The sequence below is a fragment of the Odontesthes bonariensis genome, chromosome 9 (assembly GCF_027942865.1).
Source record: "Odontesthes bonariensis isolate fOdoBon6 chromosome 9, fOdoBon6.hap1, whole genome shotgun sequence".
Lineage (NCBI taxonomy): Eukaryota > Metazoa > Chordata > Actinopteri > Atheriniformes > Atherinopsidae > Odontesthes > Odontesthes bonariensis.
In genome coordinates this window covers 25,272,647-25,297,443 of record NC_134514.1, presented here as the reverse complement: position 1 = coordinate 25,297,443, position 24,797 = coordinate 25,272,647, and the positions used below count along the sequence as shown (strand labels likewise).

At 40.5% G+C, this 24,797-nt stretch overlaps 1 protein-coding gene across 11 annotated transcripts in view; it reads left to right on the top strand.

The window, feature by feature from the left end:
* gramd1bb (GRAM domain containing 1Bb) overlaps positions 1-24,797 on the top strand; it is a 143,515-nt gene that overhangs the window by 39,835 nt on the left and 78,883 nt on the right. For all 11 annotated transcript variants that reach the window (XM_075473820.1, XM_075473821.1, XM_075473822.1 and 8 more), the window contains exons 2-3: positions 3,861-5,077; positions 14,695-14,796. In XM_075473820.1, coding sequence (XP_075329935.1) covers positions 4,665-5,077; positions 14,695-14,796 — 515 coding nt within the window. In that variant the 5' untranslated portion in view covers positions 3,861-4,664. The remainder of the gene's footprint in view (positions 1-3,860; positions 5,078-14,694; positions 14,797-24,797) is intronic.

Below are 24,797 nucleotides of genomic sequence, written 5' to 3'. Positions count from 1 at the left end.
ACAAAAAACAAAACAGTTTATTGGCAAACTTGTTTTTTTTTCTATTTTTGGAGTTTGCAGTCTGTCTTCTATACTCCCACACAGCGCACCTGCACCATGCTGCACTCATTCTACAGCAGATAAACAGCCTGCTCTGAGCTCACTTTAAGCTTTTCCTCATATCTTAAACAATAACTGTGCCACTCCATGACAACAATATAGTGTCGGCCATTGATTTGATTTTCTTTTTCTTTTAGAACAGTAGATCTCTTCAGGTAAAAAATGTAAATCATGTTATCAGCATTGACTGTAGAATGTGTATAGACGTCTTAGCGATATGCAATATTATCACAAAATCTTCTTTTTTTTTTGTAATGATCAAATTTGATCACAGTATAGAATTTGATCATGCTGCTGATGTGTACATGCAACTATAACGCCTTAATTTTTCCAGTTTCACACATTACATCCTTACCAGCTTTCAGGCTTCTGCACTAACCCTAGAGACTGCAGTTAAGTCTATTGTACTTATTGCAAACATTATCTCCCATATTTCTCCAAATCCATATTTGGAGCACACCCACAATAGCGCAGACTCTGTCTTCTCGCTGCCTGCAGCGGGAACTGGCAGCCTGAAACTATGCTGTACTTTTCACAAGGTACTTTCTTGAGATAAAAGCATTTAAAAGGCACAAATGTTGCAGCAAAGTTGTAGGTTGGAACGGCGTAACTCAGCAAGCCTTGTTTTCCTGGATGTTGAGTGGGTGTACCTGCGGACATAGATGGGAGCAAACATTGTAGTGTGAGTATATGGAGGCCGTTTAAAAGACAGAGGAAGAGGAAAGTTAATTTTGACCCAATGGCCAGTGACATTGGTTATTGTAGCATTTGTTCATACTAAGGGCTGTTTGGTCCATCAAAATATATATCCTTACATGAATTTAATTTCAATCTAACTTTAAAATGGTTTTATCACCCAGCCCTAGCTTCACAAATAAAATGGACATCACCAATTGGTTTCTGAGCTGCCATCTTCGAGTTCAACATTTGTCTGTTGCCGTCATAAACCTTTTTCACATCTGCCCCTTCAAGCCGGGACTGACGGGCCTTCGTTGTACATCCTGTCATGTACGAAATAGCAAAGGTGGTAGCCCTAATAGCTGGCACTCGCAGCAGTTTAAAGAGATTGATCCAAGATCTTGGGGCCGAAACAATCTCAGCTTATTGTCAAACTGTAAATGGCTTTGATTGGGTATTTTCATGAGAAAAGTTTCTTCTAAAGAGGTTGTATTGGAGTCAGAAACATTTTGAAGCCATCTTTTATATACATTCTATTGGCAATAGTGGTGCAACGGATCATCATTGATCCGTGATCCGTTCGGATCAATTATTTCGGTTCGGCACACATGATCCGCGGATTGATTTATGAAAAAAAAAATTGTGCGCATGTTCAGTCCTCACACAGCCGTTACCATTCCTGCTAGTTCCAGGGACAGAGCTACTTTCCACGCTCTGGGTAAAAGTCTGCAACAGTTCCCTGTTGAATAAGAAAACAGTCCTATGGCTCGTTTGTGATTTATTGTCCTCAGCGTACAACATGTAGAACAGTGGGCATGAGAAATAAAAGTAGGCTAGACTTCGGTGACTACTGTAACGATAACTGCTGCCTCTAGTGCTACGTCTGTTTCCATATATTATATATATTATTACATTATACTCGCGCTGCCACACCAACCTGTCGCCTAGGTTACCACACAGACATAACACGTAGCTGACATAGCGATAGCTAACATATAGAAAACCCCTAACCTGCAACACAGCGTGGTCATGGAGAGCGGAGGAACGCCCCACGTCATTTAAATCCCCTGTTTGGGAGCATTTTGGCTTCCCTGTCAAATTGAATGAAGACGGAAAGAGGTTGGTGGATAAAACCGTGACGTGTGTAGGCACTGTGGCACAAGAAAGCCACACAACAGTGGAAACACATCGAGCATGGCCACGCATTTGCAGCGACATCACCCCGATGTTTCACTGACAGGAGTGAAACCGAAAGTGGCTCAACAACCGCTCATCACCGCGGTGTTTAAGCAGCCTCTTCCTTCACAATCCGACCGGGCTAAAGCGATCACAAACGCTATCGGTGTGTTTATAGGTGCTGACATGAGGCCATATTCAGTTGTGCAAAACAAGGGCTTTAAACACATGCTGAACGTGCTCGAGCCACGTTAATAATTTAAAAGTGTTAATAAACAAAAAGACAAAGCATGTTTATTTGTCTTGTCTATTTTTTTTTTTTTTTTTTGCTGATCCGAACAATGATCCGATCCGTGACTCTGATCCGAGGAACGATCCGAACCGTGAGTTTTTTGATCCGTTGCACCCCTAATTGGCAAACCATCAGACATCGTAGTGTGAATCAGTGCACCCCAGAAATTTAATGTATCTACTCAAATGCATTTACACTGTTTTGTGCCCACTACAGCAATACAAGCCGATGGGGACTGAAAGCAACAGCAGTGTATCAGCTTCAGGTGGCAAGGGCCACTTAAGTGTTATGAAAGTGATTTGGCTACAGTTGGTAACGTTTTTTTTGGAAATAATGCAAACTTGTTTCATCACTTGCACCAAAAGCCCAATATGAAGTACAACAAGGCTATGCGGGCATATGAATCGGTGAATATGAATATGAAAACGGTGGGTGGAAATCACTGGTGCGTTTGGCCAAGGATATGAAGCCATTCTAAACGATGGAAAGGGAAGGCTTTAAGCAACTGGTTGAAACGCTGGACCCAAGATATACCAACACATGCAGAATTTTTTTTATTGATTTTTATTTATAATTGTTTTTGTTTTTTTGGCCAGTTTTATCACGTGATAATGTGTGAATGCTTCATACGAGTTACAAGCTTACATGACTTTAGTTAACATTAAACTAATAGATTTTCAAGGAAGATACTACTTGGGCTACTTTTGCGCTTAGATTTGACATTTTTCTGTCATTATGAATGTACATTTTTATTTTTTAAATCCCTGAAATATTGTGATCTAATGAATTCTGAGGCTTTATCCCCCACCCTACATGTTATTATTAGGGTAATTTCCCCTATCCCACCGGTAACTAACTCTATATTTGTTTCTCACCTCTTGGATGTGGCCACATGTGCCGAGCAGTTCTTCCAGTATTACTAATAGCGTGGGCTGAGATGAACCCAGGTGGTTGGATACTACTACTCACTTTGTGTCTGCCCTAATTTGATGTAGTTTTCCCATAAGGCTGCCGATTGAATCTGACTGTGTGCTTTGTGATGGTTTCTACTGTGTCTAATTTGATTTCATTTAGCTTTAGTGTGCTTGGATCTTGGCCCACATTCAGAAAAAAAAAACATGAAAGGCTTTTCGTTAAATATTCACAGAGCAAGTTGATGGTGTCTGTGTTGAGATGGTTCTTTAGCTTTTTGATTTGTGAAGATGTCCTCTCATGTGAACGCCTGAGTGCCCTTTAACACATAAAGCAGTTGGCCACTCGTCAAGTATCCACTGTGCGCTATTCCAGTGACCCATGCCGGTTTGATGTTATCTCCGATTTGTTTGTAGTCAATGACAGAAAGTTTAAAGGTCTTGTATACACTTCACATCATGTTAGGAAAGAAAGGTGTTAGGGACCGATAAACTTAGGCTGGTGCGTGGTGGTGGATCAGCAGTGTATGTTTAGTAGATCTGCCTGTTTACTGTGGTTATCTTTGTATCTGCCTGTGTTTGTGTGTTCCTGTACATAATGTCCCGCCTGTCTGATTATCTGCCTGTGTGGTTGTGTGTGTGTGTGTGTGTGTGTGTGTGTGTGTGTGTGTATGGCTGCTTGACTTGGTCATCATCACCTTCAGCCTTGCCTGTACCTTGCAGTCCTATCACCTCCCTTTAAACTGTAGGCAGTAACTGCACAGAGAGGGCAACACACCGGGCGACAGGATGGACCTCAACCTCCAGCAATGCCCAACTGAGAACAACTCTGTCTTTCTCTGCTCCAGGATGACCAAAAAGTGACAACACACAACCTTCCAAACTTTAGCGCAACATCACCATCAATCAGGGACTGTCAACTGGTGTCCTCCCCTTTAACATTTATAACAGCAGCTAAGGTAACAGCTCTGGCTGCTTAGGCAGTAGCGTAGCCAGTGTTTAGATGAGTGTGTGCGTGTAACTTAGCCTGCGAGTCCCCAGGGTGGACCAGCAAAGGAGTTGTGTTACACTCCCTGACAGGCCTTATACATGTTTCATCTGCTGCTCTCAGAACAGAAGCCCTCTTTGTTATCTAATCTAGCTCTCTTGTAGCCAGCCTGAGTGACTGAGTTTACTGCCACAAGACTGCTCTTCACAGTCTGTCTGCCAGCTGCCGAACTGAGGCATATTCTCCAACAGCTAAGAGCAGCAGGACTTGGTCAGGCCTAAGATATCTGGACTTCCCAGCCAGTCTTATAATCTGTTGGATGGCAGTCAGAAAGGGCTTTAAATAAACAAGGAGCTATGTGAGGTCTCACAAAAGATCTGAGTTGTGCGTAATCTATTTAGCACCAAACTTGAAGTTAATAGCCCTTCAAGCTGCAGAATTGCAAACCCAGGGATATTTCAAGACACAGATCTGGAAAAGGATTCTATCAGGGTTTGCATTGGCATAAAAGTCAGGAGTCATGGGTGACATGCTTAGACCACCTTCACTCCAGGTGAGTGTGCCGCTAGACGGTCCAGTGTATTCAGATGGAGGAAACAACGCTGTGTCAGACGGGTGTATGCGATCCAGCTCCTCAACCCCAAATCTCCGCCGCAAGCGCTTCAAGATGAGACGCATGAGGAACGTGCCCAGCGAGAGGGAAATGGAGAGAGCAAGGCTGAACAACAGTCTCCTGACGGCCAGAACTCGCTCCAGCTCAAAGGAGTACCTCCAGTTGCCTTCCATTGAGATCACGCCATCCAGCGATGAAGACGCCCCGTCCTCCTGGTCGAGCTGCTCCACGCCCAGCGCCTCACCCCGCCGCAAGCGTTTCCTGCTGAGGAGATGGCTGAAGGTCAGAGAGAAGAAGGAGCAAGGAGCCAGTGAAAGCAGGTTGGTATGGGCCCTCTCTCCTCATGTGCCCTTGTTTCATCCTTCTCCCCACATCTACCCTTAAAACTCCATGCTGCTTCAAGCCCCTGCTCCCTGCACTAATGTAATGTCTTACTAACACGAAGAGAGTTCAGTTGATGTCATGGTAGGTTAGACACTTGAACAGGCACTTAATCAGTTTAAAGGGCCAAAACCGTTTCATTATAAACAATTTAGCATTTAATTTATAATGCTAAATATAGGTATCAGTTTAAAACTGATGGCAGATGCCTACATGTTCTTTATGGCATACTTGTATAGTTTTCTGGTCTGTGGTTTTATGTTCCTGCTAATTGATTTCAATATAGGCAAAAGCTTCTGTTTGGTGTATGGAATTTTTAGCCACTAGTTTTTTCTTTACATTTTGATCAGCGAAAAGTAAGTATTTAATACATGCATAAATGCATGTTAATTAGAAGGAGCAGTTTAGGTTAAGATGTCATGCATTACAAGCCTTTTGTTCATACACTTGAGCTGCTAATGTAACAATTAATTGCAAAGCCACCGCAGCGCAGACACGGGTCAACCATATTGACAGGTTGCGTCTTCCTGAGTGGATAAGTACAGCCATCAGATATTATATAAATCAAAGGCGTTAGTTGATAGCGTGGTATCATTTATCTTAATAGTAAAGGTTGTTCTAACAGCATTACTGTAGAAAGGTCAAGAGGTTTCCAAAATCAATACATTTCTTCCTTTTGGCTGCATGACCGACATTGGAGATGGAGTAAGCGATGGTGTCACTTGACAAAAGGTCAGAGGGTCAAACAAGACATGTTTGCCCTTTAGACTTAGAATTTTAAGTTAACTTTCCTTTCCTTTATCACACACTGAACATTGATGTATTCATGGCTAATTATTCATGTTAACGGAAAGACATAATGTGAGCAAAATAAGAAATAACTTAATTGTGTTCATTAACCTTCAAATAGTATAAAAAAGTTTCTGTGGAGTGTTTCATATCTACAAATACTCAAACATCACATACTAAAAATTTCACAAATTAACTTGTATTCATTTATTCACTGTATATGGATGATGGATATTTGTCGTGGTAAATTAGCTTTTTGTTTGTTTGTAGTTGGTAATGAATTGGGCATAATTGGTAGGCTAATTGCAGCAGCTCTTATAATGTAATAATGTAATTTAGGTTTGGGGATCTATTACATTAGGCAACATGCCTACATTTGCCGGCACTCATTCTCTCCCTTTATATGCTATTTAATGTCATGTCACTGCCAAGTCTGCTCTGATGTTTGCTAAGCATGCCACAAGCCAGGCATTTTGCTAGCTGTCAGAGAGCAGGCAGGCTGTTTTAGCAAATACTGTGAATTTGAAAAGAAAAATGCACACAACAGTGGAAAGTTTAGAATAAACGTATCGAAGAAATAGTGCCAAAATTTGATGAGATCACATAAGTGAGAAAAAAAAACAAATTTTGAAAATTACTACTTCTCTGATGCTCTGACCTCTGCGAAGTAACGTTAGAATTGATGTTAGCTGATGTTAGCAAGTTAATTAGCATGTCATCTGCTCTGGTAGTAAGTCTACAAAAGGCTAATTATTTCACCAGTATTAGAAACGCTTGCTCTCTAAGCTTGTTGCAAAGGTTCATTTCAAGACAGTGTTAAGAGATGCACTCTTTGCTTACTTTGCTGCACTTTGTCACGGGAAATTTGATCAGACATAGATGATTTAATAATTTGTCTACAATAATTTCTACTCATAATCTATTAGGCTTGGTGGATAAATTCTGATATGTTTTGTCCTTGCTATATTGTTAGATGCCATTGACATTTGGATCTTGGAATATGGCAAACAGATGGCAATCACAAACAGGTTCATTCTTCACTCCATACCTTTCTCTGTCTCAAAGACAACATCTCCAGGCACAAGTGCGTAATTGTAACTGTCTTTCTGAGAGTGTAATACTGGCATTTTCAAGTGCACCCTGAGCAAAGCTCAATCTCCTCCTTACAGTGTAATGTGGCCTAACAAGCGTTCCTCTGCATAAGCTGGTACTGTTGAGCTAATATGACATAGCTCCACCTCAAGTCTGCTCTGTGTTCCAAGCAGCATGCATTTAACAAAAGAGAAGAATCTGCTGGCTTATAACTGCATGGCAGTGACATAAATAATGCAGAATGTTTTCTTTTACTTCTATAGTGCTGAGGCAGAGCGAGCAGGTAATAAAGTCAAGAGGGTTCTGTGGCAGACTGTTTCCTCAAAGACAGATGTTTTATTTTAAGGCAGAAATTCTACTCACATCTGTAGTCTGTGTGTACTCATAACTTCTATGTCAGAGTTGTTGTTTTTCTTTTTCAGTGTCGACATTTAATACCACTAATTCAACATAGCATCATAGCTCCAATACGAAAATTGTAGCCTCTGGCTGCCTTATTTTGTTGACACATTTTCCATCGGCACACATTGGCTTTGTAGTTGGAGCCATGTTTAGTACAGAGCACCATCATCTGTGAGAAAGTGAATCGATTGTCACAATACAGAGGCATCCTTACAGATGATGTTAAAAAGTATAATGCAATTTTTGTTGTGACTATCTTATTGCCAGCTATAATCCAGGGTTTCCTGTAGGGCACCCGGGTATTTCTACAGCTGAAAAAATATGTTTAGCAACCCACTTGCATGTTGCAGTTTTTACTATCCAAATAATGAAATCTACTACAGCAGAGCTGCATGCAGTGCTTCAGTTCAACCCTTTTCCCCACTCACTGTCACACAAGTGCACACATAACTTACATCATCCCTTCCCCCCGAACACACACTCACCAATCAATGAACTACACTGTCTTTGTAGTGTATGTCCATAAATGTCCGGAATACAGTTACATTCCAGATTTAGCGGCAGCTAATTTGACCATGCTGTTTAGTGAATGGCAGAAGGTATCTAAGTAGGTATCTAAATAACACGGCGTAAAAAGAAATGACTGTTCAAAGCACCAATACCAATCATATTCACAAGAAATTTCAGTTTAATTGAAAAACATTCAACAACAGCCTCTACACTAAGTACGAGATGTGTGGCTCTCAACTGGCCAAACAGAAATATGTTAACAACACCATTAAATTTGGAATCTTTTGTCCAGCCCCATGATCATGTTGAAATTTTCCTTGTGAACTTGTAAAACCGTCTTTGGCTATGTTAACATGTTATCAGTGTTTTTGTGAGGACATTAGAAAACCTTCTTTTTTTTTAAAAAATTATTCATTTGCATTTAGCTCACCACTGTCACATAGTAAGTACCAGCCCCTAGCAATACATTAACCATATGTTTGAATGCACAGTATGTATTCTGCAAGTATATATGCTGAGTGGAAAAACAGACCTAGTCAATGTAATTCTAACCACCTCTGATCACTTTTCTTTGTGACAGAATATCACATTGTCCGTTTTTTTAGGTTGTGCAGTCCTTATTTCTTTTCCTTCCCTTTCAAGTGTGGTTATTTTCGTCCACTGCTCAAAAGATACTGGACATGTATCCACCCATGGCTGCACAGCACTTTGATCCTCTGAATTCCTTTTCTTTTTAACCATGGACATGCCTGGTTGAAATTCCTTAAACAATGTCTGTTCTTGGGGAAACTTTCACAGTTACATTTTGCAGCTTCATTGTGTTGGGATAGCTGGGCTGTTAGCAAAAGCTTGTTTAGGAAAGAAAGACCTCATTTAACCTCATCAAAGCAACTGTTAAAACATCATTACTTGTCTTTTCTTCATTTGTGACCGCCAGCACAAAATCTGTCGTGGCTCTGGTCCCTAGTTAATGTATAGTATTCAGAAATGCTTACACAGTTTTTAGTGGCCTGTGAAGTAATTGCCCTGTTAATGTATAAACAAGACAAAGCTTTCATAGTTAACTGAACGCTCTCATGATGGAATCTAGTTTGAACCATGTTCGCATTATTTTCTCGCCTCTGAAGCACTTTAAAAAAGTTGTAAGTATACAAATGCGTTGTATATAAATTAAAACTAGCTTTTAAGCTTTGTGTGTTTACTGTTTGGTTTAAGATAAATTATCATCACGCTTGTGAGTCTGATTGTGTCAGATTGTTTGCAATGTTTTAATGAAAGGATCTGCTTCAGATCAAGCTTCAGCTTTCCATCACTGACATGGAACATGAATCGGTTTTACCCTTTGAATGTTTTAAATCCCAAAACAATGTTATGATTGAATGTCAAAATCATGTGAATATTTCAGTTTCATTGATTATGACATTTGGATGGACTTGCCGGGACGTCCACTCCTGGAAGCAGCAATCTTGAATGTTTTTCACTTGTGAATTTTACTCACTGTAGAACAATGGACTTCAAATTGTTTGAAAGTGGTCTTTTAAATTACAGACCAAATCTAAAGCAGCAGTTCTGGGTGGCTTCCTTTCGAGTGCTTTAAAGGAGAACTGCGGTATTTTCAACATTAAGCCTCTTTTCTGAGTCGTCTGCAATGTTTTAGAACCACCCTCACCGCTTTTTTGATGTTTACTGCTGTCTCCGGTATTTGCCTAATTTTGATTCATCTCAACCTGCTTCAGAACGGCAAGTCATGCGCATGTCCAAAAAGGTCCGTAAAAGCACAATAAACGTCCGTTTTCAAAATCATCAACTCACCGGAGTGGTTACTGGTGTGCACTGGTAATCCATATCAAATTTCGTTGTGAAAAGTTGCTTCTGTCGTGTTTTATTTGACATTTTGCACTGGATGTTCGTTGATATTACTCCACCACCGCTAAGAAAATAGTGCGAGCATGAACGAGCTGCCAAATAAAACACGACAGAAGCAACTTTTCGCAACGAAATTTGATATGGATTACCAGTGCACACCAGTAACCACTCCGGTGAGTTGATGATTTTGAAAACGGACGTTTATTGTGCTTTTACGGATCTTTTTGGATATGCGCATGACTTGCCGTTCTGAAGCAGGTTGAGATGAATCAAAATTAGGCAAATATCGGAGACAGTAGTAAACATCAAAAAAGGGGTGAGGGGGGTTCTAAAACATTGCAGATGACTCAGAAAAGAGGCTTAATGTTGAAAATACCGCAGTTCTCCTTTAAGGAAATGAGAGACCTGTTGTTACCAGCACTAAAGAAAACATTGAACTCTGTGCTCGAGACTGGCTTGATCCCACTGTCCCGGTTAGAGGAAGTGATATCCTTAATACCTAACTACCTGACTGTGGTGATTATCGCCCAATCAGGGTATTGAATGGAAACAGGATTTATACAGAAAAGGAAAACGCAGGATAGCATTTTAGTCGGACACTGCATGTGATTGCGCATATAGCAGGAAAGGAACTTGAGGCAGTATTCATGAGTTTTGATGCAGAAAAAGCCTTCGACTGAGTAAGTTGGGAATTCGTATTTAAAACATCGAAATCAAGCACTGTATAATAGCCCATTGGCAAAAATAAAGATTAATGGTAGGATTTTGGATTCCTTTGTCCTGGAGACCGGGCCCAGATGGGGCTGTCCATTAAAGTTCCTTGCAACAGGATGCCTGATCAAGAACATCAAATCTGCATCTTAAGGCTGATTTATGATTTACGCTTTCCGTCGCTTGCGTGCGTCGGCCAAAATTCCTATCTATCCGTCGAGGCGACGGAGACTCACGGAGACCACAAGGGTTGTGATTGGTCGGCTAACAACGTCATTTCCGGAATCACTTTTCCGGTTTAGCTCCTTCCTCTCAGAACAGCACCACCATTTTTGAAAGAGTTTACTGTGTGCCGGTCGACATTTGGTCAAAATTATTTGCATTTCAATAGCAATAAGCTCCAACTCCAACAAAAGTCTTTCTCTCTCAGTGGCCATCGTTCACTGTGAGGAGTGGAACGGAGGTGGAAGGTAAACAATCAATCAACGAATTTCACGATAGACGTCGCAAGATTAGGTCGTCTAGCGATGCCGACTGATCGGGAGGTGAATTGCCTTGCGTATCCGACATCCCGACCGAGAACTTCGAAAGGTTTAATAGCCTCTGCGTGACCACGGAGTCGGATTGACGGATAGCGACGGAGAAGCATACCGAGGCCTTTAGTCTACCTGTCACATCCAGACAGTTCAATTTTGGCATTGCTGTCTCTCTTTGGCTCTGTATCAGGCTACAAACTGAATATTGTTAAGGTCCAAAAGATAAATGAAGACAGACGGAGTTGGAACTGTATCCCAAGGTTTAGTTTTGAGTCTAGAATTGAATCAGTAAAAATGAATATCTTTCCCAGGATGTTCTACTTATTTCAGACTCTTCCAATTGTAATAAGTGACCAACAATTTAAGGAATTGGATAGATTATTATTACGGTACATTTGGCAATAAAGGGGACTCTTTATTGCCTAAAAATAAGAGGCTTTGCTCTTCCTTGTTTGCTATTACGTGTTAGCTCAACTGAGAAGCCTTTACTGCTGGTGTAGTTCTAGCTACAAAGCAAAGTGGAAATAAATAGAGCAAAATCCATCCAAGGACATTCCGGCTCAAGCTTGATTAGGCGAGAAAGAGTTGATTGAAAGCTTAATGGAAACTGGGAATAAGTTGATCAACCTCCCTCTAGAAATATGGTTAAATATAATTTCAAAAGGAGGTCTGCTTGAAGATATAAAGAATCTGAGATGGTGTTTACATGACTGTGACTTTACCTCAAACAAGACAGATGCAAGTTTCACGATCCGGGCCAATAGAGGCCAATCTGCTTACTACACCTTGTACAACTAAGGGATTCTATGCGAATTCCCGAAACTGAACAAACAATACGGCTTAAACAACAGGGATTTTCTTTATATTCCTTCAAGCATGTCATCACATATCTAGTTGAATAAAAGACGGTTGGGTGGAATTTGGAAAAAAAAAAAACTTGCTGAATGTCTTTTATAAGTGCCTACAGACAGATTCTGGGTTGAAAGGAATTTCAAGATTAAAGAAGAGTCTTCAAGAAACTGAAGCAACAAGCACAATCTATATGAGGCACAAATGGGAGAAGTAATCGTAACAGTTACATCCCAGAGGAACAGGGGATAAAATATGGTGAATCTCAATGGAAAATCACAAATTCAGCCTCTTGGACAGTTTGGCTGGAAGAATCTTTGTAGATTTTCCAGAAATCTCACATTTCTGGCTCCTCTAGTTGCTGGAGAGATTGTGGCTCTCAGGTAGCCAATCATTTTCACTTATCTTGGGCTGGTCCTGAACCCCTAACCCTAAATTTTTTAAGAGTCACACACAGTGCTCCTGCATTTCATCTCAGTTTTTGTTAAAGAATAAGGACACGGTGTAATATTTAATGCCGTTCCTCTGAGGTTGCCCGACTCTAACCTGGTGAGGACCAGGTGATTTTTATTTTTATTTTTTTTCCTCCATATGCCGTGATATGTAAACCTTGGCGACGAAAGAGGACGTACTTCCCTCTTCTCACGACCGTAATGTGTGCTCTGTAGTTGTATTAAACTGTGCTTTTGAGAGTCAGTGGAGGCTCGCAGACACAGTGAGATCTGCATGATAAGAGCAGAGCTATTTTGAGGAAGCGGTGGAATAGTGTTCGCCCAGCCTCGCTGCTTCCACCTCGTCCAGTCATTTAAATATTTCAGACTCGCAACCTCTTACATAGCCTTGAAAGGAAAAACAAACGTTTGAACATGTTTCCGGGAATAATTTGAACATTGCAGTGAGGGAAAACTGATGGTTGTAGATCGCTGAAATAACTATGTCAAAGTATTTTTAACTAAAATTGAACTTTAACCTGAAAGAAGTATCTTTACAATGCAGACGACTCACACGGTATGATCATGGATCAGAGCAAGTGAGCCCTCATCATCCATCACCTTGAATGTGACCCATCTATGTAGCTGTGACTGTCACACTGTTTTCATAGTTTTTCTGCACTATAAATCGATGTCACTGCAAACGACGTCGGAAACTTGATAGTATTTGATTACGCGTCCTTGCTGTCCTGTTCAAAGAGGATATGCAATCTATTGTGTATGGGTTATGAATAATTCAGCAAGGACCTATGCCACGTCAACTCACTGATCTTGTCCTGTAAAATGATCAATCCTGAAAAGGACAAAGGTACAAGCTTAAACACTTGCATAACATCAGAATAAACACGGTATTTTACATCACATATATCCTCCCGGCACTGAGCAGTTTATGGACGGAAAGCAACTGGAAAAGATGAGGCATGAGCAGATATAAGAGTGGGTGGAGCCAATGGGATGTTGTGAAATCAAATTTCATGGGACGAAAACTGTAAGACGCTTGTAAAGAGCTGGCAGCTTCTTTCCTCACAGAGAACAGCAAGATCTTTACAAACTGAGACGTTTACAGCAAACTGATTGCTTGTGTGGACCCTGACTGTAGCAAATTAATTTCAGCCTCCAAAATGATGCTTTTTATATATATATATATATATATATATATATATATATATATATATATATATATATATATATATATATATATATACATTCTGGTATCCCTTAAGGCTTCATAAAACCCAGTTCTGTTAAGGAAATGTATCAGGGCATCATGCAGTGCGAGTGTGTGAATTAATGAAGATGTTCCCCAACAGAATGGCTTTATTCTTAAATGTCACAGTATGAATGCAATGACAAGGGCAATCTTGAAATAGAGAAAGCTTTCGCGATAAGAAAAAAAGGCTATTGCTCTGCTGTGTCATTTGTAGAGTTTATACTCCATCAAAGATTTTTTGGAGTGTGAGGTGGGCCTCCCCAGAGGGGCTGGCTCAGTGGATGCAGGAGAGGAAATGTCACAGTGGTCATCAAAAGAATAAATTAAATGTTTGCAATGTGGTTGAAGAACTCAGATGGCAATGGTAATAAATACCTTAGGACCAATCATTTATGTGTGAAGTGTAGTCTGAAAATTGTTACTCCATAGATGTGTGTGAGATCAGACAAGATAAGCACAAGCCAGTAATCCTGGAATTTCATAGAACAAAGCAGAGTGACAGCAGCGTCCTTATTGCAAACTTTATCTTGGATTTGAAAACCCCTGGACTCAATAACTGAACGGAAAACTAAACCACCTTTTATGTCTAAACTTGAACTTCTGCATAAAATGTGGTCAAAATTCAGCCACAGATGTCATTATTCAAAACATTTCTGGGTACTTGAGTATTTTATGGGGAATCATGTTTTTCTTTACATCAATTATTATTTTCACATGCCAATAACCCAAAATAGAGCTGTTTCCTTTTCCATAGCCAGTGTCATATAGCCCCATCTAGTGTTATCACTGAAATTGTGCAAGGAGAGGATTGGACCAGTATTGACAAAAGTCTACACTTTATGAGCAGAGTGTTGCTATATATACAGGATGTCATTGCATGTATATATTTGACTCCTAATTTGCAGGCATTTTGACAGACTTCTATTCTGTCATATCCTCCTCACAATGTCCAAGATTAGGAGAAGTTCCAAATAATGTGAAGAATTAACAAAAATGTTCGTGAAATAGTGTTCTTGTCTTGTTTCTGCCTTTTCTTTTTCTTTATATTTTGAGCTAAGTTGACATCACATTACATCATGTGATTTCTCTTCACCACGCAGCAGCCAGCAAAGCAGCCAGCAAAGCAGCCAGCAAAGCAGTCTGCAGAGCAGCCACGAAGATGACTGCACTCGCTTCTTGACACCATTAATCCAAGAGGAGAGGTGAGCAATGTCTGTTGCATGTTGTTCGTTATGTCTCCGTCTGCACGGAGCTCTTTTTACACTAATGAAAAACAGCTCCCGGTACTCGTTGACAAGGCAAAGATTTGATAGAAAACAAGAAAAACCAAAGAACAGCGTTAAGAGTTTGAATTTACAGTTGTCATAATTGTTTTATTTTTATCTCTTAACAGTGATAATACTGTAAATTAAAGTCAGGGCACACAGTACCTTCTGTTTGCCTATGTGCTGTCGTCTGTCAGACTATATATTGACTCAAAGGGGAAACACAACAAAGCAAATGTACTCTTTCAACCTACATACTCATTTATGTCTACTTCTTACAAGAATTCTAGAGGGCAGTTTGTTTTCCTGCTACTAGTTCTGATCAGGCAAATTGGATTTCTGTGCTTCGTTATTTGATTCTGAACATATTATTTGTCTTGGTGGGCACCCAGATTGTGAAAATGGAATTACATGGAACATTAGCGGCATCTGTAAACTTGTTAATGCCACTCAGTGAACTACAAAAGGCAGTAGAGGGCTCTTTGGTGGACAGAAAGCTGTGCAAACACATTTTTGTCATGATAATGTTTCCCTTTTCTCAGGTTTGTTCCTGTTTAACAGTCACCTGAAATTAGCCACATGTAACATCTGCATTGACTGCTGTTTCTGCTTCTCCAGAACTCACTTTGAGTTGAGAAAACGATCCGTATCATTAGTTTCTCACCCCGGCGGCGGGTGTTCCGGTTGTCTCAGAAGCAACGGTGACATGCTCAGACACTAAAACAGTTACTGAACAGGATGGGAAAGTATGTGTGTGTCTGTGTGTGTAACTTTCACAGCGAGGCCAGATAGTGAGCCTCAACCTACCAAGAGATTTGCATGTATCAGGAAAGAAAAAAAGGGGAATTGGGGAAAACCCAAGTGTTTTGCTTGTATTGCAACCTTGTTTATAGAGAAAAGGAAGCGGAGGCATATATTCTGATGTTATCAGTGAGTAATTCATTCTTTCTAAGTATCACCAGTTGCAAATTTTTTCACAGACTTGAGTTGAAAATTGTTCTCAACATTTGCAAAAAACCCAAAGGATTGTTTGCAGGTGAGCAGATCCTTAAAACTTACTCAAAAGGGCTAAAGTGTTAGAAGGAGAAGATGTGTTATAATGGCTTCAGTAGTGAATGTTTCTTTAAAACAGCTCTTCATTTTGAATATTGTGTATACAAACAGTGACAGCGAGGATACAACTTTAGGTCAAAAGGTTTTGATAATAAGATGACTCACAATAAAATGTTATTTTATGTGCATATTCCTTTCTTGCAAAAGGACATTTGCACGGCAGCTTCAAAGTAAACTTTGCTAAGCTTCCATTTTAACAAAGGTATTGTGCATGACAATTGAGCTAATATATTACAGTCTTCTTAAGAAAACACAAGGCATGAAAATGTGCCAAGATTTCCTCCTCTGCTTTTGCTGGTTTCATGTTTTTGAAAATGCATAATTGGGGGTCCTAGCAGCGAAGCTGCAGGAACCCATTGAGTTAGTAGCTATTCCTATTATTATTATTATTGTTCAGTTTCTGCTGCAATGTAAGTCTATGGCAGCCCCATGAACGCTATGGTAAAAAGTTGTGAAATTTGGCACACGTAATTAGCCAAGTGCCAATCACAAACTCAAGAATTTTCATGGCCCAAGAGCTTACTCTGTAGCGCCACCAACACGCCAAAGTTCAAAGTGCATTCAGCCTAATAACTTTGGACTCCATGGTCCAAATTTCACAAATAAGGCATCCTTGGAATCCTTGGATCATGACGAGTCCAACGCACCCTATGACGTCAATTTGCGTATACTTAGATTTTCCGCCATTTTGAATTTTATCAAAAAGCTTAAAAAAGCATTTCAGGTCACAGAGATTGTCCAATTATCACGAAACTTGGCACATAGACTCTTAAGACCAAGCCGCACAAAAGTTATCGAGTGGAATTTTTAATTAGGCTTCCATTTTTCCATAAAAGCCAATCAAACTTGAGGTTGACGCCCCCAAACCGGAAGTGAGGTCATATCTTGGCAACCATTTGATGTTATGACGTCAAACTTATAACACAGACTCAAGACTGCTAAGTTAAGAGGCCCAAGAAGTTTGGTGACGTTCGGCCTATAGGTGGCGCTATATGTAGCAAAAATGCATATTTGCCCATATCTTTGGACCCCTTGGGCCAAATTTCACAAATGAGGTACCGTTGGAATCCCTGAATGCAGACGAGGTCAACGCATCAAATAATGTCATATGCGCCATCTTGGATTGTCCGCCATTTTGAATTTAATCGAAAACCTCCAAAAAGCATTTCAGGCCTCTGAGAGTGTCCAATCTCGACGGAACTTGGCAAATAGAATCTTCAGACCAAGCCGCACATAAGTTATCATGTGGATTTTTTTATTTCACTTCCGTGTAACCGCGGCAGCCAATCAAACTCCACGCCGACGCGCAAATGGGACATTTGGCCGTATCTCTGCGATGCATTGATGTATCGATGCCAAGCGTGGTGCATGAACTCACGACGCCTTCCTGAGCAGCCCAAGCCTTGCCTATTGTGCCATTCTGCTAGGACCCCCACATCGCTGCTTGCAGCTATATTTGTATTTGTTATGCAAAACAGTCTTTCGATTATATCCAAAATGAATAGTTACTGGCTGTACAGACAAGGACCTGCAGCTAAACTGCAGCATTTAAACTGCCTGATAAAAGTAGGAAAATTCTGAACAGAAAATTTGCAGTCCTCTTAATCAAGCCTGCTCATAACCAACTACTTAGCGATCTTTCTCTTCCTGTCCGCTGGAGCTGTGCACTACACCTCCACTCTTTCTCCCTCTCCTGGCCCCATCTCTGCGCTCCTCTCTCTGGCTCTCCCTCCCGTACACTCTTCCGGCTCAGTGTCTCCACTTGCTCGTGTTAGGAACAGCACCTCTTAAACCTATGGGATATTTTGCTGCTCTTCTCTTTGCTGTGCTGGTGTTAGCTAGTGAAGGGCGTCTGCAGCAGCTGCAGGGAGAGCAGCGTTCTGTAGCCGGATTTAGAGGGCACGGAATGTCATGTCTCCTCTGCAGGTAAAATCAGCTGCATCGGAGGCTGCGCCGCTGCCTTCTCCCAAACTCCACCTGTGCCACTGTCTCCATGTCTGTCGGTCCTGCTTTGCTCTCACTGCATCTGCCTGTTTGTGTGATGTGCTGCAGTTTACTCTGTGTGCTTCCGTGTGCAGCTGCGTGTTCTGGTGAGCTGACATCGGGCTGTCAGCTAACATCTGCCTCGAGCTGTTGTTTGAGCTGCCTGTGCCAGGCAATCACGGCATCCGTGGAGGTTGGGGGAGAGAAAGGGATGAGATTCAGTTGATGACATGAAGACTTGCTTGATTTATTTATTTATTTGCTCATGTTTTCGCAGCTGATGCTTCAGCTCAGTGCAACTCCTCCACTATAGCTGCAGATAGTGTTATGTAATATCACAATGTGACTTTGCTAAGTGAGTGTAATGTGAGTCATCAGTGAAGATGATGCAGTGTATGATTGGGAGTTGTGGATCAACATCATTGCACCTGCCATCACTTCACGTCAGCCTATAATGTTGGGAGTATATGTGAATTAATTCAACCTGGGTCATGCATTAAAGGGGTATAACACTTTACCCCTTCCTTCTTAGTTGGTTTAAAGATATCGTAGCAGCTACATTAACATTCCTGTGAAACCCTACACCCAACACAGGCATTTTCGAAAAAAATGGACATTGTCCAAGTATCCTTATTCAAACGTCTGTAAATGAATTATGAATGTTGATGAATAAACACAGCGCAGTGAAACTCTATCAATATATGATGAGATATAATTATGACCATGCTCACACTTGTGATATTCTGATTCACACAAAGTCTACTCCGGATGATTGGTTGTCCCATTTCAGGGTGCATTGGCGTTTCCCTCTGCGTTCTGCATGGTTCTGACCTCTTTAAAGTCAGAGTGAAACAGACATAAATCAAATTCTGAGTTTGTCATGTCCATCGTTATTATACTCCAATGCTAATCGATGGTCATCTGCGGCAGTATCGAAGCAAACAGCGCCGTCTTCACCTCTTCCAGTTGACTTCACAGAGCACACAAACACACGACCCCTCCCCTCATTGCAGCTGAACACTGTTGCATTTACAGCAGGGAGCTGCTTGCTGTCGCCAGCATAAAGCTAACCTAACGTTGGTTTTATTGTTTAAGAGCCTCGGACTGTGACTTTTCTTTTCCCTTTCTTTTTTCTTGTGGACATTTTTGTAGACCGCTGCAGTGAGGCACACCAGTGTGACTAGGAAAAAGGCCTAGTGTTTGTTTATTTATCTTTTTTTTTCCTCATCAGAAGGAGGTGAAAATCTGCAAACAATTAAAACTGTGGGTATTCATCTCCCTGTCTGTTCAGTGAAAAGCTTGTCACTCCAGCTTTGCTTAACCCCTTGAGCTGTCGGTTCATTTTTCAAAAGAAGGGAGCACTCAGACCTGTGACGGGACAGTCCCAAATGACCGGTGAGGATGTGATATGTAATCAGCAGGCAAAGACCTCCTCCTCCAGATATTAAATGGTCACGCAGTTTGTAGGCTAAAAATGTTTCAAAGAAGGGAACTCAATTCCAACTCAATAATCTACAATTGCTATTGGAGCTCTAGTTTGTTGCCACAAACTTCCATGAACTCTGCAGAAACGGATTCACTGATGAACAGCAGCGGGTCTATCTGCAGCTTTGAAAGGCAGGAATCAACTAAACAGTCTTTACCGAAGAGAGAGAAATGACAATAAAAGTCAGTATATCCAACCACGCTGTAAAGGCAGAGCCTAAATTAATATCAGAGTACTTCTGCAGCCCATTGAAAGTGACTGATGTGTCAACCAAATATCTTGGGTAAAGAGGCATTTATTCCATCTTAACAACATAACTGACGGATGTTTTGGAAATGAACAGGCAGTTTAGCCGACAGAAAGGCTAAACTGATGGGTTCTTTTAGGAGAATGGATTGATATAAGGGTGTCTATTTATCTTTTTATTCGAGTTTTTTTCTTGTAAAGAACAACTTTACTCTGACACTTTTGCTTTCACGTAAAAGAGAAATATGGTGATTTTGGTCATTTCTCTGGTCTGTTTATTACCAAATTATTTATCTATCAGCAATGCAGTCAAGATAAAAGAATAAGAATGAAAAAGTTCCAAAGAGTTGCATTAATTGTGCTCCTTTTTGTTCTTGTGCTTCTGTTTTTGAATTAAAAGGACATTTTTAAAAAGCTGATCAAGTGCCTTGTTGATTATATACATTTAATGCATCATAATTAGCTGTTTTTCCCTCTGTGGTATCGAAAATAGTATTTTCCTAGTTAGATGTACCAAGGTTGGAATTCTAGTATCATGGCAACCCTTTTCCTATCACAGACAAATATATCATTATTTTAACCACTCAGCCAAACATGAATTATTAATGCAGTTGCCAAGTAAATGAAATCGGATCAAAATAATAAGAAAATTAGCAGTGTTCTCTGCACTCAAATGATAGTGGTGTTTCCACTCACACAATAACGGGTCAACTTTTAATCAAACTATACTGCTTAGATGTGAAATCCTAAACGCACATTGCATATATTAAATATTTTGGTCACTTTCCGCTTTTGGAAAGTTTGTTAGCGGTATCTATTTTATTAAACTGGAACTTACTTTCTCATGGCAGGTATGTCCTACGGAGCATTCAGTTGCAGCAATGGTTCGGTGTATCCCCTAATCCCCGATGTCTCTGGTAAAAGTTTGTAAAACTACCCGGTATAAAATGAGGTGGGTGTTGGTGATGATCCTCAACTCTTTATCAGAGTCTCTCCTGACTCCTGATTACACTGTGGGCTCTTCACAAAATGAATCCACTCTTCAGAATCCACTTTTTTAATTTCTCATTGCTCTTTTGCAGTTTAAGTAGACAGCCCAGGTTCTGCAAATTCTGGCATCCAGGCACATTTTTCTGAAGAAGTCAGAATAGTTAGCTAGCTATTTACTAGTCCAAGGTTAATGCATTGTTGTAGGCCCATTTAAAACATTACAGTGTTATGGCTGGAGTTAGCTTTTGCCTGCCTTATATACTCAGTCTCACTTTGTCATGGAATTGGGATTTTCGACCTGACCTAAAGATCCTGAATAGAAAAAGATTGTTTAAGGCAGGAGTCTCCAACACGTCGCTCTCGAGCTACCAGTCGCTCGCCGCCCCTTTCCAAGTAGCTCGCCAAAGGGCCAATGAATCATACATTAATTTGAAAACTTAATTGGTCTCTCGGCAAATCTTGATGAGTCAGAGGTGATCTGACCATCGACTGGTCACTGACCAGCGACCCCAAATTGAATTTGCTCCCGGGCGCAGTCTAGTCACTTGTGGTCGTTTTGCGAGGCTAAAAATCGAAACTTAATCAGGCCAATCAAATCGTGAGGAGCGGGGTCGGAGGCTGGGCTACCTAGTGACGACAGAGGTGCTACGTTTCAGTGTGTAGTTCCAGAAAGAGGTAAACAATGGCTGCGCCCAGCAAACAGTCTTTCGAGTTGGCTTTGGCAGCGACTCTAGAAGATTTAAATATACATTTTTCTTTGCGAGACGAACAGATAACTGCACTTAAGTTTTTCTTGAAAAAAAAGGACGTTTTCGGAGTTTTGCTCACCGGGTACGGTAAAAGTTTAATTTACCAGCTTGCTCTGTTGGTGGGACGACGCTCTGATTGGTTTTTCGCCAACTTAACAGACAACCGTTTATCCCGCCCACACTATTATCCAGCGTCAATAAAAGCTGTACAGGTCTGGCTTGCTAGGCTAGTGAGTTTACGATGGCGACAACATGATCAGTGCTGTCAAGGCATTCAGTGCAAAACTGTCATTGTACATTCAGCAAGTGAAAAGCAGAAGATTTCAGCGCTTCTCCTCTATCTCAAAGATGCTGGACAGTCACACAGGTGCAGCCAGCGTTTTAAATGTGTCCAAGTATTGTGACCTCTTATCAAGGCTTGGACAGGAGTTTGCTGACAGATTCAGTGACTTTGAGAAACTTGAGCCATGTGTGACATTTATGGCCAACCCTTTCATGAATGTGGACATAAGTGAGATTTCAGGACAGATGGCTGAACTTTTCTGTGTCGATCCTGTGGAAATGGAAATGGAGGTTATAAACCTTCAAAACAATGTGCAGTTAAAGTCTCAGCAGCATTCACAGCATTTCTGGAGCTTGGTAGAGCCAGATAATTATGAAAATCTTCACCAAGCAGCTCTGAAAATGTCTGCTTTGTTTGGGTCTACATACCTCTGTGAGTCAGCTTTTTCTGACATGAATGTCCTGAAATCAAAGCTCAGAACGAGACTGACTGATGAACATTTAAATGACTCCATAAGAGTGAACTTAAGTGGATACACTCCAGCATACACCTCTCTTGTTGACTCCTTGCAGTGTCAGTCATCTCACTAGTTAAAAAGGCAGAACTTCTGAACACATTCACACACACCTTCACTGCTCAATATTGAACTGAACTAAATGGCTTTTATTGTGAATGCAATTTTTGTTCGTTATTTTTGTGATGTTTTAATACAGAATGAGAGATGTGGACAGTAACATATTGTAAATGTTCAGGAAAAGAAGGCTTATTGAGTTTGTTCAAAATGAGCGATGATAATAAATGTTACAAAACACAAGTAGCTCTCGGCCATTTTTATTTTGTTAAAGTAGCTCTCAGAGGGAAAAAAGGTTGGAGACCCCTGGTTTAAGGGTACATCTCCACAATTCAGTGAAACACAGTTGTCTGCTTTTTTAACAGTTTTTAGCAACTACTGTCAAACAAATCTAACATTTTTCCATGCAAATCTCTGAATTTGCTCAAATCAGACTTTGGAAACATTTGAAATTAGCCAAAGTATGGTTTCCTATAGTTCCAAATTTGCTGCACTTTCCCACTGGTTTAATCAACACTGCTGCGTCTTAGGCTAAGCATTGCGTGCCCTGTAATAGGTTGAATTCAGAAAACCTCAAGTGTTTTTCTTCTGATATTGTCTCATGTTTTTCATCTATTTTTTAAAAAAAATGTTCACTGTTGTCAGTCATTTATCTTATACCTGGCATCTAAAATACAAGTGATAGCAGACAATGAACTGCTTTGTAGAGGAGTAAAACTGAATGTCCAGTGCAATCATTGTCTATGGTTCCCAAACTCACTTGTTGGTTTACGGTTGTTTCATGGTCTTTGCCCCTTTGTGGGGAACTCTGCTATTGTCAGTCCCTTTCTTGTAAAAGGCTATTTTTCAACCAATCAGCATTCAACCCATGCAGAGCACTCTCGACTTCTCTCACAGTGCCCAGGAGATAGTTCTGGCTGTGCAATTCCTTAATTGTGTTGACTATTTTATTGCATTTATATCATCCCTGCAATAAGAAGACTGTCTGGAACGTGATTGATACAAAAATAATTTTGATTTACACCTGTCACGCCTTCACACTCTGCGTGTTCAACTGTTTTGTTCAATAGAAGCATGTGAAAAGAAAAACAACATTTCTTTATTGAGTGATGTACAGGCTCTCAGTGTGTGGGATCTATGTCAGCCGTGTACTGTATGCATTCTACATAGCCCCTGTTGCAATCACATAGTTGTACGAATGTGATCATTTGAGCTGATCGTGACCGTTTTGCGTACACACCATAATCACCGTCATTCACCTGAATGCAAACAGATGAGTGAAGCTAACTGAACTCTCATATTTGTTTCTTTTCCACTGTTTCATGGAGTCAATTGGCACTCTTTTAGTGACATCGTCCCACTTTGCCGCTCTCACCTGTTTAAAGTTCAAACTTTTTAAATTTGACTGATCACATTTTTGGTGACCATCTTTTGGCATGTGCTGTAGGTATTGTATGGGGTTTGTTTTAAAACCAATGCAAAATAAGGCTATTTGTCATCAATTAGCAGCACACAAGCAGCCTGGTAACTGGCTGTTGTCAAATCTTTAACTTTCAGATTAATAATACAACTATTAATCGGCCAATTTCCAACCTTTTATTGCCCCCCCCCCTCCCCATTTTTTTTGTATGTTGTTTGTCAGTAGATACATCATTCACCTAAAGACACTTGCTGACAATTATTGTTTAAGTGATTCGGTGAAAGAATGCCATAAGTAAAGAGAAGGAGTCGTCTCAGGACCTTAACTCTGGTGCATAAAGGAGAGGTGTGCTGTAATGCTTCACTTCAGAAAATAGGAACACTTGGAGAAGGTAGCCTGTTGTCTGGTGCAGTTTTGAATAGAATGTAGACAAACATAAACAAAATATTATACTATGTGCAGTTCTTACTTCTTACACGGAAAATTGGAATCGGACAAATTATGAATTGGCAGGCCTTATAAAAGAAAAAAAAGAAGGGGGGAAAATTATTATCAGCCAGGAAAATTGCAATGGATGCATCTGTGCTTTCTATATCAGTACTATAGTCAGATTTTTGTGTCATATGGTCAATCGCATCGTTCAGTAATAGGCTTTGTATATTTAGGTTATTATTTTGGGCCTTCCAGTATCTGTGGGTTTTTGTTTTTTTTCCTTTTCAAAAGCCTTTTTTTAAAAAAAGATGATGATTCCAGTGTCCATTGAGAATAAATGGCGGTTGTGCTTCTTTAGGTTTTTATGTCTTAGTGACTATTATTCGCGTGATCTAAAACTGAGTTTCGGGAATTGTGATTCACGTCAAGTTACAGTGTTATTGCAGTGCTGGATTATTTTCAATATAGTTCCCTCACTGTGCAGGAACACCTGTATGATCCATACTGTGTGTTTAATCCTTATGAAGGAGCAGTTACAGTAGTTTTGAAGATCGCGAGCATGGAACAAATGCGATTAAAATGTGGTGCCAACCATTTGGTAATTGTCTGTGTACAAGCAGTGGATGTAGTAATAGTCATGACTGAGCTGTCTCTCTCCTGTGCAG